Raw genomic sequence first — 21518 nt, forward strand, 5'->3', positions numbered from 1 at the left:
TCAGATGAAGCCCACACACGATCGGATTGTCCGCCGGACTCGGTCGGTCGGGCCAGTCCGGTCGAAAAGTCCGCTCATGTGTACGCGACATAAGACAACATTTCTGTATTAAAAATCTTTTTTTTTTTTTTTTTAATTGGTCTTATGTAATATTCATATGTAACATACAATGATTTCTGCCTGGCTGCTCTTCCGAATTGCCAACAACAGTTCCTGGCATGAACACCCCGTGGGAGTGAAGACCTGGATATTTCCACCGTCGGCTGCCCACTTCTAATCACCACTTGTGATGTCGGGTGAATAAAGGAGAAGTACGGGGAAAGCTCCTCTGGCTGTACTTCTCCTATGGATCACAGGAGAGCACTTCGTTCAGCACTTCTGTGACTTGTTTTACCTGACGTCATTCAAAAACCTGGGCGGTCTGAGCTGGCCGGGAATTTGGCACGAAACGCGTCACCTTTTAACGTTCCTGTCAGTTTAATGTCTCAATAAAGATACCAAGGAGTGCAGAAATATTCCGGATTTGTGAATGTTACTGAATCTCACAGACGAGCTGTGCAGCCCCCTGGGTTCAGTTCACTCACCTGGAGAGTCATTATTTTGGTCTAATCCTTGTTGTGAACCACTTTAAAGCTACTAATGATAGGAAATGACTTTTTGGGTATCCCTAACCCTCTCTTCCTCAAATGCTCATAAATAAAACAAAAGCAAAAGTAATCTACTTCTAACTACTACAAGCGATGGTCTTATTCTGAGGACAAATATGTCTGGGAGCTTTATTACAGTATAGGGGGGTCACATAACCCTAGGGCTATTAGAATCACATATACAGTATGCGCACTTTAAAAATATTTTTTTCTATATTAAATCATTTTTAAAAAAATTAGATAATGAAAAGCTATCAGCTCTGCTTATCTTGGGGGAGAACAATAAAAATTAACCTACAAAGTGTATGTTCACCTAGGCGGGTATCGGGGTAATATTGACTGAATTCATTGAACAGCCAGATCAGAGACTCTCCTTGTATTTCATGCCTATCTTAGCAATTCATCACAGTGATTATGCTTTATTTATTATATTTTCATACTCACCGATGGCTTCTGTTACTGGGCGCCCATTGGCATGACCTTTTGCACCTAAGAAAAAACAAAAACATAGAGCAAATATATATATATACTGTATACCAATACTAATATATACTATATATATATATATATATATATATATATATATATATATATATATGTATATATATATATATATATATATATATATATATATATATATATACACACACACACAGGTCCAGGGGCACCACCCTCCCTATCCATGCGTCCAGCCCACTAATATACATGCAGGGTGCCAGATGCAGGGATTTCCATGTTTTTTTTTTAAGCACTATTAGAGCCTGAGGCTCGAATTGGCTTAAAAAAGGGTGTGCTTGGGGCACAGAGCACTGCGCCATGTCTTCCTGATTCTCCTCCCGGCCAATCAGGAAGCAATTCCTTAGACCTGATTGGCCAGGGAGTCTTAAAACTCCCGGCCAATCAGGTCTCAGTCAGGACCCACTTCCTGTTGGGCCTGGAGGAGAAGCAATGGCCCCGGAGCGAGGAGCTGCAGCCCGGATCCATGTCTGCCTGATCTGCCTCCTTCCTAAGGTAAGGAGGCCTCTGATCGCTGCCACATTCACATCCTGCCCGTCTCCTGCATGCAGGGGGGGGTCACATTCCCGCCTGTCTCCTGGGGGGGGTTGGCATTGGTTTGCCACCCCCCCAAAATATTGAGCACCAGCCGCCACTGCACAGGTCTGCTGTTAGAAATCACAGGAACCTATTCAGCACACCTGACAGCCCCTCCCCACCCAAAAAAAAAGCAGAATTATATTTTCGCTAAAAATACTCTAAAGTAATTATTAGAAGACAAATACAACATAACTTACAAAAATTTCTGCTAAATCTAAAAGATAAAACCACATTGAATTAACCACTTGCTGGCGGCTCGTAGAAGGGCAATCCCATACCTCTATGTTATCTAGTTGACATGCGCAGCACCTGCCACCTGGGCATGTAGAGACACATTCCCATCACCTGCTGTGTCCACCAAGCAATCACATGGTCTCTGGCTACCTGTACAATGTGATTAGCTGTAGCCAATCATAGACAGCTAAAACAATCTCCTATATCAGTGATTCTCAACCAGGGTTCCTCCAGAGGTTGCCAGGGGTTCCTTCAACATTGGCCAATTTCTGCTTCTCAGATAAGTTCCCACGGATGCTATTGATCTTTTTAACTATCTGTAAAGAGGTAATTCTTCCCAATGAGTGTAAGGACCGTTCTTCCCACTGACCATCACACTAATGTACCATGAGTTGTAGATTTCTAATTTTTAGCAGGGGTTCCCTGAGACCGCAGAACTATTTCAAGGGTTCCTCTGTGTTGAAAAGGTTGAGAAAGGCTGGTCTTTATACTGATCTGCACTGTATAAAGCAATAACAGCGTAAAAAAAATCCCTGATCACCCCCCAGAGTAATATAATGTCACTATGGTGACACTGAGCTGCTCTGATGACAGTATGTAAAAAAAAAAAAAAAAAAATTAAAAAGGAAAAAAATGTTTACAAATTGAATATAAAGTATTTATTTATTTATTTATTTTTTACATACTGTCACTAGTTAGTGTCCCTGATCACCGCCACACTAGGTTTAAGATGAAGCTGTACTGCACTGGTGACAGTATGTAAAAAAAAATATATATACTGTGATTTTTTCTTTTATTTCATTTCTTAATTTTCAAAAAAATTGTGACAAAAAAAAAATTACAATTTCAAAAAACTTGCCATGCCTCTTATTAAATACCTCAGACTGTCTACTTGATAAAAAGGGGTAATTTGGGGGGTATTTGTACTTTCCTGGCATTTTAAGGCCCTCAAAAAAATAAGATCAGCGGTTAATACATGAGGATTGATCAATTTTAAATATATACACCGTAATTTGTAGAAGCTATCACTTTCACACAAACCAATTATTATACACTTATTGGGATTATTTTTTCTTTTTTACCAGAGATATGTAGTAGAATACATTGTGGCCTAAATTTATGAAGAACTTTGATCTTATTGGATATGTTTTATAACAGAAAGTAGAAAATGAGGTGAGGTGATAAAATACCACCAGAAGAAAGCTCTATTTGTGTGAAAAAAAAATAATAATTTAAATGTGATTTGGGTAAGGGGTTGCATGACTGAGCAATTGCCATTCAAAGTAGCGCAGTGCTGAATAGAAATAAATGGGGTAAAAGCTCCTGGAGCTCAAGGCGGTTCAAGACCCATAAGCTGTATTCAATACATAATATGCTCATACAGGATATAAACTAGAGCTCCCTTTTCATCACTTACCTGAAAGCTTGTCAGAATCGCAAATGATTTTGTCTAAATGAAAGAAATAACAATATGTATAACTTAAAAAATTGTGAAAATTATATTTTTTTAAGGGCCAGGAACACATAGAAAGCAAAACTAGTTGCAGCTATAAGTGACCTTTTCTTGGTATCATTCTCCATTGATTATTCAGTAGAATATGACATCATTGGTGGCAGAATTGTCTCAGTTTGCTAAGATTTTGTAATAATGATTTGCCATTATTTTCAAACATTTCCACCGTTCTCCCACCATCTCTGACACTGGTGGAGACATTGTCTCAGTTCCACCCTCTGAGCTTTTCTCTCTTTTTCCCCCAGGTACATGCTGGAGGCTTTTTCCACCATCTGTTGGCCACATCTGATCACCAGTGGCGGTGCGTCCATAGAGGGCGCAGGAGTGCCGCCCCCCTCTCTCCTGCACCCCTCAATCTTCAATTGATGGGCACAGTGGCTGCGTTTGATGGGCACAGTGAGGCTGCAATTGATTTTTTTTTTTTTTTTTTCAGTTTGTTTGCGCCCCCCTAAAAATTTTGAGCACCAGCCGCCACTGCTGAACACCATTTGTGATATCAAGTGATTAAAGGAGAAGTATGGCCAAAGCTATTTTATCTATACTTCTATGGATCATTGGACTGCACTTTGTTCTGCACTCCTGTGACCTGTTTTCTGGTGTCTCTCACCTTCCTCTTGGCAATACCCCACAGATTCTCTATGGGGTTTAGGTCAGGGGAGTTTGCTGGCCAATCGAGCACAGTGATACCATGATCATGTGACTAGGTATTAGTAGTTTTGGTAGTGTGGGAGGTGCCAAGTCCTGCTGGAAAATTAAATCAGCATCTCCATAAAGCTGGTCAGCAGAGGGAAGCGTGAAGAGCTCTAGAATTTCCTAGTAGAGGACTGCGCTGACTTTGGACTTAAGAACACAGAGGACCAACACCAGCAGATGACATGACTCCCCAAATCATCACTGACTAGAATATTTTGCATTTCATTTGGAAACGAAGGTCCCAGAGTCTGGAGGAAGAGTGGAGAAGCACAGAATCCAAGTTGCATGAGGTCCAGTGTGAAGTTTCCACAGTCGGTGATGATTTGGGGAGTCGTGTCATCTGCTGGTGTTGGTCCTCTGTGTTTTATCAAGTCCAAAGTCAGTGCAGCCCTCTACCAGGAGATTCTAGAGCTCTTCATGCTTCCCTCTGCTGACCAGCTTTATGGAGATGCTGATTTCATTTTCCAGTAGGTCTTGGCACCTCCCACACTGCCAAAACTACCCATACCTGGTCACATGATCATGGTATCACTGTGCTCGATTGGTCAGCAAACTCACCTGACCTAAATCCCATAGAGAATCTGTGGGGTATTGTCAAGATGAAGATGAGAGACACCAGACCCAACAATGCAGACGAGCTGAAGGCCGCTATCAAAGCAACCTGGACTTCTATAACACCTCAGCAGTGCCACAGGCTGATCTCCTCCATGCCACGCCGCATTGATGCCGTAATTTATGCAAAAGGAGCCCCGACCAAGTATTGAGTGCATCCTATACTGTACATGGACAGACTTTTCACTAATGCCGCGTACACACGAGCGAACTTTTCGACCAGACTGATCTGACGGACTTTCCGACGGACTTCCGATGGACTTTTGAATAAACGGACTTGCCTGCACATGATCACACCAAAGTCCGATGGATTCGTACGTGATGACATACGACCGGACTAAAATAAGGAAGTTGATAGCCAGTAGCCAATAGCTGCCCTAGCATGGGTTTTCGTCTGTCGGACTAGCATACAGATGAGCGGATTTTTCGACCGGATTCGAGTCCGTCGGAAAGATTTGTAGCATGTTTCAAATCTAAACTCCGTCAGATTTTCAACTGGAAAAGTCCGCTGAAGGTCCGACGAAGACCACACACGATTGGATTGTCCGTCGGACCAGTCCGGTCGAAAAGTCAGCTCGTGTGTACGCGGCATAAGACAACATTTCTGTATTAAAAATCTTTTTTTTTTTTTTTTTAATTGGTCTTATGCAATATTCTAATTTTCTGACATAATGAATTTTGGCTTTTGAGATCGGCCGTCAGTACATTAGGACTGATCAATTCTCAAATATATAGCCCATAGTTTGTAGACGCTATAACTTTCACACAAACCAATTAATATACACTTATTGGGATTTTTTTTTTTACCAAAGACATGTAGTAGAATACTTTTTGCCCTACATTTATAAAAAAAAAAAAAAAAAAAAAACTTTGATTTTTTTTATATGTTTTTATAATAGAAAGTAAAAAATATTATTTTTTTTCAAAATCTTCAAATTTTTTTGTTTATATAATATATAGATTAAAAAAATTCCAGTTATGACCAAATACCACCAAAAAAAAGCTTTATTTGTGTAAAAAAATCATATAAATTTCATTTGGTTATAGTGTTGCATGCAATTACCAGGTAAAGTAGTCCAGTGCTGAATAGCAAACAATGGCCTGGTCATGGAGGGGATAAACCTTCCAGAGGTGGATAATATCGGATGTCATAGATCCATAAGCTGTATTCAGTACATTATATACTTATACAGGACTAGAGCTTCCCTTTCATCACTTACCTGAAATCTCCTCAGCATTATCAAAGATTGATTCTAAATGAAAGAAATAGGAATATGTATAATTTCATGAAAATCATTTTTAAAGGCCAGGAACACATAAAAAACAAAACTAGTTGCAGCTATAAATGACCTTTTCTTGGTATCATTCTCCATTGATTACTCAGTAGAATATTACATCATTGGTGGCAGAATTGTCTCAGTTTGCTAAGATTTTGTAATAATGATTTTCCATCATTTTCAGCCATTTCCACCGTTCTCCCACCATCTCCGACACTGGAGGAGACATTGTCTCAGTTCCACCCTCTGAGCCTTTCTCTCTTTTTCCCCACTGGCACATGCAATGCTTTTTGCCTGGCTGCTCTTCCACACAAAGTGCCAACAGCCATTCCTGGCATGAACACCCCGTGGGAGTGAAGACCTGGATATTTCCACCATCTGTTGCCCACATCTGATTACCACTTCTGATATCAAATGATTAAAGGAGAAGTATGGCCAAAGCTATTTTATCTATACTTCTTCTATGGATCATTGGATTGCACTTTGTTCTGCACTCCTGTGATCTGTTTTCTGGTGTCTCTCACCTTCCTCTTGGCAATACCCCACAGATTCTCTATGGGGTTTAGGTCAGGCGAGTTTGCTGGCCAATGGAGCACAGTGATACCATGATCATGTGACCAGGTATGGGTAGTTTGGCAGTGTGGGAGGTGCCAAGTCCTGCTGGAAAATTAAATCAGCATCTCCATAAAGCTGGTCAGCAGAGGGAAGCATGAAGAGCTCTAGAATCTCCAGGTAGAGGGCTGCGCTGACTTTGGACTTGATAAAACACAGAGGACCAACACCAACAGATGAAACGACTCCCCAAATCATCGCTGGAAAATTTTGCATTTCATTTGGAAACTAATCTGGAGGAGGAGTGGAGAGGCAAAGGATCCAAGTTGCATGAGGTCCAGTGTGAAGTTTCCACAGTCAGTGATGATTTGGGGAGCCGTGTCTTCTGCTGTTGTTGGTCCTCTGTGTATTATCAAGTCCAAAGTCAGCCGCAGCCGGAATTCATGCAAAAGGATGCAATTGCCAATTGAAGTAGCGCAGTGCTGAATAGCAAACAATGGCCTAGTCATGGAGGGGATAAAACCTTCCAGAGGTGGATAATATCTGATGTCATAGATCTATATGCTGTATTCAGTACATGATATACTTATACAGGACTAGAGCTTCCCTTTCATCACTTACCTGATATCTCCGCAGCATCATCATCAAAGATTGATTCTAAATGAAAGAAATAGAAATATGTATAATTGCATGAAAATCATTTTTAAGGGCCAGGAACACATAAAAAACAAAACTAGTTGCAGCTATAAGTGACCTTTTCTTGGTATCATCCTCCATTGATTATTCAGTAGAATATGACATCATTGGTGGCAGAATTGTCTCAGTTTGCTAAGATTTTACAATAATGATTTTCCATCATTTTCAGCATTTCCATCGTTCTCCCACCATCTCCAACACTGGTGGAGACATTGTCTCAGTTCCACCCTCTGAGCTTTTCTCTCTTTTATCGCAGGTACACCGCCTGTAACATACAATGCTTTCTGCCTGGCTGCTCTTCCAAATTGCCAACAACCGTTCCTGACATGAACACCCCATGGGAGTGAAGACCTGGATATTTCCACCGTCTTCTGCCCACATCTGATCACCACTTGTGATGTCGGGTGAATAAAGGAGAAGTACGGGGAAAGCTCCTCTGGCTGTACTTCTCCTATGGATCACAGGAGAGCACTTCGTTCTGCACTTCTGTGACTTGTTTTCAGCTGACGTCATTCAAAAACCTGGGAGGTCTGAGCTGGCTGTGAATTTAGCACGAAACGCGTCATCTTTTAACGTTCCTGTCAGTTTAATGCGTCAATAAAGATCCCAAGGAGTGCAGAAATATTCCGGATTTGTGAATGTTACTGAATCTCACAGACGAGCTGTGCAGCCCCCTGGGTTCGGGTCACTCACCTGGAGCGTCATTATTTTGGTCTAATCCTTGTTGTGAACCACTTTAAAGCTACTGATGATAGGAAATGGCTTTTTGGGTATCCCTAACCCTCTCTCCCTCAAATACTCATAAATAAAACCAAAGTAAAAGTAATCTACTTCTAACTACTACAAGCGATGGTCTTATTCTGAGGACAAATATGTCTGGGAGCTTTATTACAGTATAGGGGGTCACATAACCCTAGGGCTATTAGAATCACATATACAGTATGAGCACTTTAAAAATATTTTGTTTCTATATTAAATAATTTTTTTTAAAAAGTAGATAATCAAAAGCTTATGTGGGGGGAGAACAATAAAGATTAACCTACAAAGTGTATGTTCACCTAGGCGGGTATGGGGGTAATATGGACTGGATTCATTCAACAGCCAGATCAGAGACTCTCCCCGTATTTCATGCCTATCATAGCCATTCATCACAGTGATTATGCTTTATTCCTTATAGTTTCACACTCACCATTGGCTTCTGTTACTGGGCGCCCATTGGCATGACCTTTTGCACCTAAGAAAAAACAAAAACAAAGAGCAAATATATATATATATATATATATATATATATATATATATATATATATATATATATATATATATATATATAAAATGTGTGTATAAATATATAGATATAGATAGATATATCTATATCTATCTATCGATCGATCAATCGATATATATATATATATATATATATATATATATATATATATATATATATACAGTATCTCACACAAGTAAGTACACCCCTCACATTTGTGTAAATCTTTTCTTCTATCTTTTCATGTGACAACACTGAAGAAATGACACTTGTCTACAATGTAAAGTAGTGAGTGTACAGCTTGTATAACAGTGTAAATTTGCTGTCCCCTCAAAATAACTCAACACACAGCCATTAATGTCTAAACCGCTGGCAACAAAAGTCAGTACACCCCTAAGTGAAAATGTCCAAATTGGGCCCAATTAGCCATTTTCCCTCTCCCCGGTGTCATGTGACTCTTTAGTGTTACAAGGTCTCAGGTGTGAATGGGGAGCAGGTGTGTTAAATTTGGTGTTATCGCTCTCACTCTCTCATACTGGTCACTGGAGGTTCAACATGGCACCTCAAGAACTATCTGAGGATCTGAAAAAAAGAATTGTTGCTTTACATAAAGATGGCCTAGGCTATAAGAAGATTACGTATGTATTGGTATTCCGCGCTTAGGACGGGCTTGTAACCGAACTGCAGCCCCCCAGATAAAGAAAGCACCTAGGTGCGATCCAAATGCTATAAACCCTGAGAAAATAGGGGATTGGCGCTGTTCACTGGTGAAAAAAATAAATTAAACTATAAACAGACTCTTAACACAAGGGGAACATTACACCACAATTCTGGGTGAATGAAAAGTGAAACACAGTAAAATAGTATGTGTAAATAAATGTACTTGCTAAAAATACCAAAGTATGTGCAAACTGCCCAAAGTGAAGTTATATAAAATAATGGATAAAGCTCCAAACAATAATATAAGTGAATGATCAATCAGGTGTATAAAAAAATAAAATTTCACAAGATCCAAGGATAATAATCATTGAAAGGTATAAGTGAATTATGCCCCAAAAAAACACAAACACAGTGTTGCCCACTCCAGAGTGGTGTATATACTAGTAAAGTGAGATTGGATGGTGTTCAAAAAATAAAAAATAATAAAACAAAAAAAAAAAAAGGACAATTTACATATGGCGTGCATAAAAGTGTAGTGTTAAGGATAAAAATTAATAAATGAAAAAATATAAAATTAATAAATGAAAAAAATGAAAAAGTCCATGCATGCAAAAAATTCCAGAAAATGCCAAAAAATGCTGTATATACTAAAATGCTATAAATATTTAAAAAAGTCCAGTGTGCATAAAAAGTTCTTGTGCAACAAGCTAGTGTATATCTATTGGGACGGACTTACCTGGAACCATTTGAAGATACACTAGCTTGTTGCACAAGAACTTCACACTGGACCTCATGCAACTTGTATTCTGTGCTTCTCCACTCTTCCTCCACTCTTCCTCCAGACTCTGGGACCTTCGTTTCCAAATGAAATGCAAAATATTCTAGTCAGTGATGATTTGGGGAGCCGTGTCATCTGCTGGTGTTGGTCCTCTGTGTTTTTAAGTCCAAAGTCAGTGCAGTCCTCTACTAGAAAATTCTAGAGCACTTCATGCTTCCCTCTGCTGACCAGCTTTATGGGGATGCTGATTTAATTTTCCAGCAGGACTTGGCACCTCCCACACTACCAATACCTGGTCACATGATCATGGTATCACTGTGCTCCATTGGCCAGCAAACTCGCCTGACCTAATCCCCATAGAGAATCTGTGGGGTATTGCCAAGAGGAAGGTGAGAGACACCAGAAAACAGGTCACAGGAGTGCAGAACAAAGTGCAGTCCAATGATCCATAGAAGTATAGATAAAATAGCTTTGGCCATACTTCTCCTTTAATCACTTGATATCACAAATGGTGTTCAGCAGTGGCGGCTGGTGCTCAAAATTTTTAGGGGGGGCGCAAACAAACTGAAAAAAAAAAACCATCAATTGCAGCCTCACTTTGCCATCAAACGAAGCCACTGTACCCATAAATTGCCACCGCTGTGCCTATTAAACGCTGCCACTGTGTAATCAAGCGCAGCCACTGTGCCATCAAACGCAGCTACTGTAACCATCAATTGCTGCCAGTGTGCCCCATCAATTGCCACCAGTTTGCCCCATCAATTGCTGCCAGTGTGCCTCCCCGCCTGGCACTTACCTGTCTCGGGTCAGCGCTGTCCTCCACGCTAACTCCGAGTCCTCGATGTCTTCTCCCGTCCTCTTCTACTATGATTGGACGCCTGGCATCCAATCACAGCGCCTGTCACTTCAGCCAATCAGGTGACAGGTAACCAGACCCGGTGCACCTGATTGGCTGAGAGGCAGGTCAGTGTTAGGGAATCAAATAAATCGATTCCCTAACACAGCACTACGTAAGCAGCAAACGCACAGCAGTGAGTCCGCTGTTTACCAATTTGGAAGCCTATTAGAGCCGACGGCTCTAGATTAGTGGGCTGGACGCATGGATAGGGGGGGTGGCGCCCCTGGACCTGTGTGTGTGTATATGTATATGTATATATATATATATATATATATATATATATTAGTGTAATGTAAAGTAGTGAGTGTACAGCTTGTATAACAGTGTAAATTTGATGTCCCCTCAAAATAACTCAACACACAGCCATTAATGTCTAAACCGCTGGCAACAAAAGTGAGTAAAAATGTCCACATTGGGCCCAATTAGCCATTTTCCCTCTCTGGGGTCATGTGACTCATTAGTGTCTCAGGTGTGAATGGGGAGCAGGTGTGTTAAATTTGGTATTATCGCTTTCACTCTCTCATACTGGTCACTAGAAGTTCAACATGGCACTTCATGGCAAAGAACTGAAAAAAAGAATTGTTGCTCTACATAAAGATGGCCTAGGCTATAAGAAGATTGTCAAGACCCTGAAACTGAGCTGCAGCACGGTGGCCAAGACCATACAGCGGTATAACAGGACAGGTTCCATTCAGAACAGGCCTCACCATGGTCCACCAAAGAAGTTGAGGTCACGTGCTCAGCGTCATATCCAGAGGTTGTCTTTGGGAAATAGACATATGAGTGCTGCCAGCATTGCTGCAGAGGTTGAAGGGGTGGGGGGTCAGCCTGTCAGTGCTCAGACCATACGCCGCACACTGCATCAAATTGGTCAGCATGGCTGTCGTCCCAGAAGGAAGCCTCTTCTAAAGATGATGCACAAGAAAGCCTGCAAACAGTTTGCTGAAGACAAGAGTGAGAGAGTGAGAGTGAGAGTGAGAGTTCTTTGCCATGAGGTGCCATGTTGAACTTCCAGTGACCAGTATGAGAGAGTGAGAGCGATAACACCAAATTTAACACACCTGCTCCTCATTCGCACCTGAGACACTAATGAGTCACATGACCCCAGAGAGGGAAAATGGCTAATTGGGCCCAATGTGGACATTTTGACTCACTTTTGTTGTCAGCGGTTTAGACATTAATGGCTGTGTGTTGAGTTATTTTGAGGGGACAGCAAATTTACACTGTTATACAAGCTGTACACTCACTACTTTACATTACACTACTATATATATATATATATATATATATATATATATATATATATATATATATATATATATATATATATATATTTATATATACACACACACACAGGTCCAGGAGCGCCACCCCCCCATCCATGCGTCCAGCCCACTAATCTACATGCAGGGTGCCAGATGCAGGGATTTCCATGGGTTTTTTTTAAGCAATATTAGAGCCTGAGGTTCTAATTGGCTTAAAAAAGGGTGTGCTTGGGGCACAGAGCACTGCGCCATGAGCCCACCCAGTTGTGTGACATTAGTGTATTAATATTGGCTATTGTCTTCCTGATTCTCCTCCTGACCAATCAGGAAGCAGTTCCTGAGACCCGATTGGCCAGGTCTTAGTCAGGACCCACTTCCTGTTCAGCCTGGAGGAGAAGCAATGGCCCTGGAGCGAGGAGCTGCAGCCCGGATCCATATCTGCCTGATCTGCCTCCTTCCTAAGGTAAGGAGGCCTCTGATCGCTGCCACATTCACATCCTGCCCGTCTCCTGTATTGAGTATTGAGTGCATCCTATACTGTACATGGACAGACTTTTCACTAATGCCACGTACACACGAGCGGACTTTTCGACCAGACTGGTCCGACGGACTTTCCGATGGACTTTCGACAGACTTTTGACGGACTTCCGATGGACTTTTGAACAAACAGACTTGCCTATACACGATCACACCAAAGTCTGACGGATTCGTACGTGATGACATACGACCAGACTAAAATAAGGAAGTTGATAGCCAGTAGCCAATAGCTGCCCTAGCATGGGTTTTCATCTGTCGGACTAGCATACAGACGAGCTGATTTTTCGACCGGATTCGAGTCCATTGGAAAGATTTGAAGCATATTTCAAATCTAAACTCCGTCAGATTTTCAACTGGAAAAGTCCGCTGAAGGTCAGATGAAGCCCACACACGATCGGATTGTCCGCCGGACTCGGTCGGTCGGACCAGTCCGGTCGAAAAGTCCGCTCGTGTGTACGCGACATAAGACAACATTTCTGTATTAAAAATCTTTTTTTTTTTTTTTTTTTTTTTTTTTTTAATTGGTCTTATGTAATATTCATATGTAACATGCAATGCTTTCTGCCTGGCTGCTCTTCCGAATTGCCAACAACAGTTCCTGGCATGAACACCCCGTGGGAGTGAAGACCTGGATATTTCCACCGTCGGCTGCCCACTTCTAATCACCACTTGTGATGTCGGGTGAATAAAGGAGAAGTACAGGGAAAGCTCCTCTGGCTGTACTTCTATGGATCACAGGAGAGCACTTCGTTCAGCACTTCTGTGACTTGTTTTACCTCACGTCATTCAAAAACCTGGGCGGTCTGAGCTGGCCGGGAATTTGGCACGAAACGCGTTACCTTTTAACGTTCCTGTCAGTTTAATGTCTCAATAAAGATACCAAGGAGTGCAGAAATATTCCGGATTTGTGAATGTTACTGAATCTCACAGACGAGCTGTGCAGCCCCCTGGGTTCAGTTCACTCACCTGGAGCGTCATTATTTTGGTCTAATCCTTGTTACATAGTTACATAGTAGGTGAGGTTGAAAAAAGACACAAGTCCATCAAGTCCAACCTATGTGTGTGATTATGTGTCAGTATTACATTACATATCCCTGTATATTGCGGTCATTCAGGTGATTATCTAATAGTTTCTTGAAGCTATCAATGCTCCCCGCTGAGACCACCGCCTGTGGAAGGGAATTCCACATCCTTACCGCTCTTACAGTAAAGAACCCTCTACGTAGTTTAAGGTTAAACCTCTTTTCTTCTAATTGTAATGAGTGGCCACGAGTCTTATTAAACTCTCTTCTGCGAAAAAGTTTTATCCCTATTGTGGGGTGACCAGTACAGTATTTGTAAATTGAAATCATATCCCCTCTCAAGCGTCTCTTCTCCAGAGAGAATAAGTTCAGTGCTTGCAACCTTTCCTCATAACTAAGATCCTCCAGACCCTTTATTAGCTTTGTTGCCCTTCTTTGTACTCGCTCCATTTCCAGTACGTCCCTCCTGAGGACTGGTGCCCAGAACTGGACAGCATACTCCAGGTGCGGCCGGACCAGAGTCTTGTAGAGCGGGAGAATTATCGTTTTATCTCTGCAGTTGATCCCCCTTTTAATGCCAATATTCTGTTTGCTTTATTAGCAGCAGCTTGGCATTGCATGCTATTGCTGAGCCTATCATCCACTAGGACCCCCAGGTCCTTTTCCATCCTAGATTCCCCCAGAGGTTCCCCCCCCCCAGTGTATAGATCGCTTTCATATTTTTGCCACCCAAATGCATTATTTTACATTTTTCTACATTGAACCTCATTTGCCATGTAGTCGCCCACCCCATTAATTTGTTCAGGTCTTTTTGCAAGATTTCCACATCCTGCAGAGAAGTTATTGCCCTGCTTAGCTTAGTATCGTCTGCAAATACAGAGATTGAACTGTTTATCCCATCCTCCAGATCGTTTATGAACAAATTAAATAGGATTGGTCCCAGAACAGAACCCTGGGGAACCCCACTACCCACCCCTGACCATTCTGAGTACTCCCCATTTATCACCACCCTCTGAACACGCCCTTGTAGCCAGTTTTCAATCCATGTACTCACCCTATGGTCCATGCCAACGCACCTTATTTTGTACAGTAAACGTTTATGGGGAACTGTGTCAAATGCTTTTGCAAAATCCAGATACACCACGTCTACGGGCCTTCCTTTATCTAGATGGCAACTCACCTCCTCATAGAAGGTTAATAGATTGGTTTGGCAAGAACGATTCTTCATGAATCCATGCTGATTACTGCTAATGAAACCGTTCTTATTACTAAAATCTTGTATATAGTCCCTTATCATCCCCTCCAAGAGTTTACATACTATTGATGTTAGGCTAACTGGTCTGTAATTCCCAGGGATGTTTTTTGGGCCCTTTTTAAATATTGGTGCTACATTGGCTTTTCTCCAATCAGCTGGTACCATTCCAGTCAATAGACTGTCTGTAAATATTAGGAACAACGGTCTGGCAATCACCTGACTGAGTTCCCTAAGTACTCTCGGATGCAAGCCATCTGGTCCCGGTGATTTATTAACGTTAAGTTTCTCAAGTCTAATTTTAATTCCGTCCTCTGTTAACCATGTAGGTGCTTCCTGTGATGTGTCATGAGGATAAACACTGCAGTTTTGGTTACTAAAGCCCCCCGATTCACTTGTGAAGACTGAGGAGAAGAATAAATTCAATACCTTTGCCATCTCCCCATCCTTTGTAACCAGATGTCCTTCCTCATTCTTTATGGGGCCAATATGGTCTGTCCTCCCTTTTTTACTGTTTACATACTTAAAGAATTTCTTGGGATTTCTTTTGCTCTCCTCCGCTATGTTTCTTTCATGTTCTATCTTAGCCATCCTAATTGTACCCTTACATTTCTTATTGCATTCTTTATAAATTCTGAATGCTGAGGATGATCCCTCAACCTTGTATTTTTTGAAGGCCTTCTCCTTTGCTTTTATATGCATTTTTACATTGGAGTTAAGCCATCCAGGATGTTTGTTCGCTCTTTTAAATTTATTACCCAATGGGATACATTGGCTAATGCCCTTATTTAATATGCTCTTAAAGCAAACCCATCTCTCCTCCGTATTCTTTGTTCCTAATATTTTATCCCAATTTATGCCTTTTAGCAAGGTTTGTAGTTTAGGGAAGTTGGCTCTTTTGAAATTCAGTGTCTTTGTGTTCCCCTCATGTTTCCTATTTGTGTGATTTATACTGAAACTAATTGACCTGTGATCGCTGTTACCTAAATTGCCCCGTATTACCACATCTGTTATCAGGTCTGTATTTTTGGTAATCAGTAGATCTAGTAATGTTTTGTTTCTAGTTGGTGCGTCTACCATCTGACCCATAAAATTGTCCTGCAAGACACTAAGGAACTGGCGAGCCTTAAATGAATGCGCGGTTCCCTCCGCCCAGTCTATGTCTGGATAATTAAAATCCCCCATTATGATAACACTTCCCATCCTTGCTGCTAATCCAATTTGTGATAGGAGATCCGTCTCCACTTCCTCCCTCAGGTTTGGGGGCCTATAGCATACTCCCAGTATTATTTTCCCCTTAACTTCATCCCTTTGGAGCTCTACCCATAAAGATTCCACCTCCTCCCTAGCCCCCTCAGTGATGTCATTGTTGTGGACCACTTTAAAGCTACTAATGATAGGAAATGGCTTTTTGGGTATCCCTAACCCTCTCTTCCTCAAATGCTCATAAATAAAACCAAAGCAAAAGTAATCTACTTCTAACTACTACAAGCGATGGTCTTATTCTGAGGACAAATATGTCTGGGAGCTTTATTACAGTATAGGGGGTCACATAACCCTAGGGCTATTAGAATCACATATACAGTATGTGCACTTTAAAAATATTTTTTTCTATATTAAATCATTTTTAAAAAAATTAGATAATGAAAAGCTATCAGCTCTGCTTATCTTGGGGGAGAACAATAAAGATTAACCTACAAAGTGTATGTTCACCTAGGCGGGTATCGGGGTAATATTGACTGAATTCATTGAACAGCCAGATCAGACACTCTCCCCGTATTTCATGCCTATCTTAGCAATTCATCACAGTGATTATGCTTTATTTATTATATTTTCATACTCACCGATGGCTTCTGTTACTGGGCGCCCATTGGCATGACCTTTTGCACCTAAGAAAAAACAAAAACATAGAGCAAATATATATATACTGTATACCAATACTAATATATACTATATATATATATATATATATATATATATATATATACACACACACACACACACAGGTCCAGGGGCGCCACCCTCCCTATCCATGCGTCCAGCCCACTAATATACATGCAGGGTGCCAGATGCAGGGATTTCCATGTTTTTTTTTAAGCACTATTAGAGCCTGAGGCTCGAATTGGCTTAAAAAAGGGTGTGCTTGGGGTGCAGAGCACTGCGCCATGAGCCCACCCAGTTGTGTGACATTAGCGTATTAATATTGGCTATTGTCTTCCTGATTCTCCTCCCGGCCAATCAGGAAGCAATTCCTTAGACCTGATTGGTCAGGGAGTCTTAAAACTCCCGGCCAATCAGGTCTCAGTCAGGACCCACTTCCTGTTGGGCCTGGAGGAGAAGCAATGGCCCCGGAGCGAGGAGCTGCAGCCCGGATCCATGTCTGCCTGATCTGCCTCCTTCCTAAGGTAAGGAGGCCTCTGATCGCTGCCACATTCACATCCTGCCCGTCTCCTGCATGCAGGGGGGGTCACATTCCCGCCTGTCTCCTGGGGGGGGGTTGGCATTGGTTTGCCACCCCCCCAAAATATTGAGCACCAGCCGCCACTGCACAGGTCTGCTGTTAGAAATCACAGGAACCTATTCAGCACCTCCCCACCCAAAAAAAAAGCAGAATTATATTTTCGCTAAAAATACTCTAAAGTAATTATTAGAAGACAAATACAACATAACTTACAAAAATTTCTGCTAAATCTAAAAGATAAAACCACATTGAATTAACCACTTGCTGGCGGCTCATAGAAGGGCAATCCCATACCTCTATGTTAGCTAGTTGACATGCGCAGCACGTGCCACCTGGGCATGTAGAGACACACTCCCATGACCTGCTGTGTCCACCAAGCAATCACATGGTCTCTGGCTACCTGTACAATAGGGATGAGCCGAACACCCCCCTGTTCGGTTCGCACCAGAACATGCGAACAGGAAAAAAGTTCGTTCGAACATGCGAACACCGTTAAAGTCTATGGGACACGAACATGAATAATCAAAAGTGCTAATTTTAAAGGCTTATATGAAAGTTATTGTCATAAAAAGTGTTTGGGGACCTGGGTCCTGCCCCAGGGGACATGGATCAATGCAAAAAAAAGTTTTAAAAACGGCCGTTTTTTCAGGAGCAGTGATTTTAATAATGCTTAAAGTCAAACAATAAAAGTGTAATATCCCTTTAAATTTCGTACCTGGGGGGTGTCTATAGTATGCCTGTAAAGGGGCGCATGTTTCCTGTGTTTAGAACAGTCTGACAGCAAAATGACATTTTGAAGGAAAAAACTCATTTAAAACTACCCGCGGCTATTGCATTGCCGACAATACACATAGAAGTTCATTGATAAAAACGGCATGGGAATTCCCCAAAGGGGAACCCCGAACCAAAATTTAAAAAAAAAAATTACGTGGGAGTCCTCCTAAATTCCATACCAGGCCCTTCAGGTCTGGTATGGATTTTAAGGGGAACCCCGCGCCAAAAAAAAAAACGGCGTGGGGTCCCCCCAAAAATCCATACCAGACCCTTATCCGAGCACACAACCTGGCAGGCCGCAGGAAAAGAGGGGGGGACGAGAGTGCGGCCCCCCCTCCCTCCTGAACCGTACCAGGCCACATGCCCTCAACATTGGGAGGGTGCTTTGGGGTAGCCCCCCAAAACACCTTGTCCCCATGTTGATGAGGACAAGGGCCTCATCCCCACAACCCTGGCCGGTGGTTGTGGGGGTCTGCGGGTGGGGGGCTTATCGGAATCTGGAAGCCCCCTTTAACAAGGTGACCCCCAGATCCCGGCCCCCCCCCTGTGTGAAATGGTAAGGGGGTACATAAGTACCCCTACCATTTCACGAAGAAAGTGTCAAAAATGTTAAAAATGACAAGAGACAGTTTTTGACAATTCCTTTATTTAAATGCTTCTTCTTTCTTCTATCTTCCTTCATCTTCTGGTTCTTCTGGTTCTTCTGGCTCTTCTGGTTCTTCCTCCGGCGTTCTCGTCCAGCATCTCCTCCGCGGCGTCTTCTGTCTTCTTCTCCTCGGGCCGCTCCGCACCCATGGCATGGGGGGGAGGCTCCCGCTCTTCTCTTCTTCTTTTCTTCTCTTCTTCTCTTCTTCTCTTCTTCATTTTCTTCTCCGGGCCGCTCCGCAATCCATGCTGGCATGGAGGGAGGCTCCCGCTGTGTGACGGCGCTCCTCGTCTGACAGTTCTTAAATAACGGGGGGGCGGGGCCACCCGGTGACCCCGCCCCCCTCTGACGCACGGTGACTTGACGGGACTTCCCTGTGGCATTCCCCGTGACGTCACAGGGAAGTCCCGTCAAGTCACCGTGCGTCAGAGGGGGGCGGGGTCACCGGGTGGCCCCGCCCCCCGTTATTTAAGAACTGTCAGACGAGGAGTGCCGTCACACAGCGGGAGCCTCCCTCCATGCCAGCATGGATTGCGGAGCGGCCCGGAGAAGAAAAGAAGAAGAGAAGAAGAGAAGAAAAGAAGAAGAGAAGAGCGGGAGCCTCCCCCCCATGCCATGGGTGCGGAGCGGCCCGAGGAGAAGAAGATAGAAGACGCCGCAGAGGAGATGCTGGACGAGAACGCCGGAGGAAGAACCAGAAGAGCCAGAAGAACCAGAAGAACCAGAAGATGAAGGAAGATAGAAGAAAGAAGAAGCATTTAAATAAAGGAATTGTCAAAAACTGTCTCTTGTCATTTTTAACATTTTTGACACTTTTTTCATGAAATGGTAGGGGTACTTATGTACCCCCTTACCATTTCACACAGGGGGGGGGGCCGGGATCTGGGGGTCACCTTGTTAAAGGGGGCTTCCAGATTCCGATAAGCCCCCCGCCCGCAGACCCCCACAACCACCGGCCTGGGTTGTGGGGATGAGGCCCTTGTCCTCATCAACATGGGGACAAGGTGTTTTGGGGGGCTACCCCAAAGCACCCTCCCAATGTTGAGGGCATGTGGCCTGGTACGGTTCAGGAGGGAGGGGGGGCCGCACTCTCATCCCCCCCTCTTTTCCTGCGGCCTGCCAGGTTGCGTGCTCGGATAAGGGTCTGGTATGGATTTTTGGGGGGATCCCACGCCTTTTTTTTTTTTTTTTTGGCGCGGGGTTCCCCTTAAAATCCATACCAGACCTGAAGGGTCTGGTATGGAATTTAGGGGGAACCCCACGTCATTTTTTTTTTTAAATTTTGGCCGGGGTTCCCCTTACTATCCATACCAGACCTGAAGGGCCTGGTATGGAATTTAGGGGGACTCCCACGTCATTTTTTTTTTTAAATTTTGGTTCGGGGTTCCCCTTTGGGGAATTCCCATGCCGTTTTTATCAATGAACTTCTATGTGTATTGTCGGCAATGCAATAGCCGCGGGTAGTTTTTAATGAGCTTTTTCCTTCAAAATGTCATTTTGCTGTCAGACTGTTCTAAACACAGGAAACATGCGCCCCTTTACAGGCACACTATAGACACCCCCCAGGTACGAAATTTAAAGGGATATTACACTTTTATTGATTGACTTTAAGCATTATTAAAATCACTGCTCCTGAAAAAACGGCCGTTTTTAAAACTTTTTTTTGCATTGATCCATGTCCCCTGGGGCAGGACCCAGGTCCCCAAACACTTTTTATGACAATAACTTGCATATTAGCCTTTAAAATTAGCACTTTTGATTTCTCCCATAGACTTTTAAAGGGTGTTCCGCGGCATTCGAATTTGCCGCGAACACCCCAAATTGTTCGCTGTTCGGTGAACTTGCGAACAGCCAATGTTCGAGTCGAACATGAGTTCGACTCGAACTCGAAGCTCATCCCTACTGTACAATGTGATTAGCTGTAGCCAATCATAAACAGCTAAAACTATTGCCTATATCAGTGATTCTCAACCAGGGTTCCTCCAGAGGTTGCCAGGAGTTCCTTCAACATTGGCCAATTTCTGCCTCTCAGATAAGTTCCCACTGACACTATTGATCTTTTTAACTATCTGTAAGGAGGTAATTCTTCCCAGTGAGTGTAAGGACCGTTCTTCCCACTGACCATCACACTAATGTATCATGAGTTGTAGATTTCTAATTTTTAGCAGAGGTTCCCTGAGACCGCAGAACTATTTCAAGGGTTCCTCTGTGTTGAAAAGGTTGAGAAAGGCTGGTCTTTATACTGATCTGCACTGTATAAAGCAATAACAGTGTAAAAAAATCTCTGATCACCCCCCAGAGTAATATAATGTCACTATGGTGCCACTGAGCTACTCTGATGACAGTATGTAAAAAAAAAAAAAAAAGGAAAAAAATTTTTACAAATTGAATATAAAGTATTTATTTATTTATTTATTTTTTACATACTGTCACTAGTTAGTGTCCCTGATCACCGCCACACCAGGTTTAAGATGAAGCTGTACTGCACTGGTGACAGTATGTAAAAAAAAAAAAAAAATACTGTGCATTTTTTTTTATTTAATTTCTTAATTTTCAAAAAAATTGTGACAAAAAAAAATTACAATTTCAAAAAACTTGCCATGCCTCTTATTAAATACCTCAGACTGTCTACTTGACAAAAA

At 42.5% G+C, this 21518-nt stretch overlaps 1 protein-coding gene across 1 annotated transcript in view; it reads right to left on the reverse strand.

Annotated features, from left to right (window-relative positions):
- Positions 1-21518, reverse strand: part of LOC141111478 (uncharacterized) — a 315956-nt gene that overhangs the window by 34909 nt on the left and 259529 nt on the right. The window contains exons 8-12 of the mRNA XM_073603770.1: positions 8509-8553; positions 7245-7280; positions 6015-6047; positions 3394-3426; positions 1092-1136 (exon numbers count right to left, since the gene is read on the reverse strand). Of these exons, the coding sequence (XP_073459871.1) occupies positions 1092-1136; positions 3394-3426; positions 6015-6047; positions 7245-7280; positions 8509-8553 (192 nt within the window). The remainder of the gene's footprint in view (positions 1-1091; positions 1137-3393; positions 3427-6014; positions 6048-7244; positions 7281-8508; positions 8554-21518) is intronic.

This window comes from Aquarana catesbeiana, linkage group LG10 (assembly GCF_042186555.1).
Source record: "Aquarana catesbeiana isolate 2022-GZ linkage group LG10, ASM4218655v1, whole genome shotgun sequence".
In the NCBI taxonomy this organism is placed as follows: domain Eukaryota; kingdom Metazoa; phylum Chordata; class Amphibia; order Anura; family Ranidae; genus Aquarana; species Aquarana catesbeiana.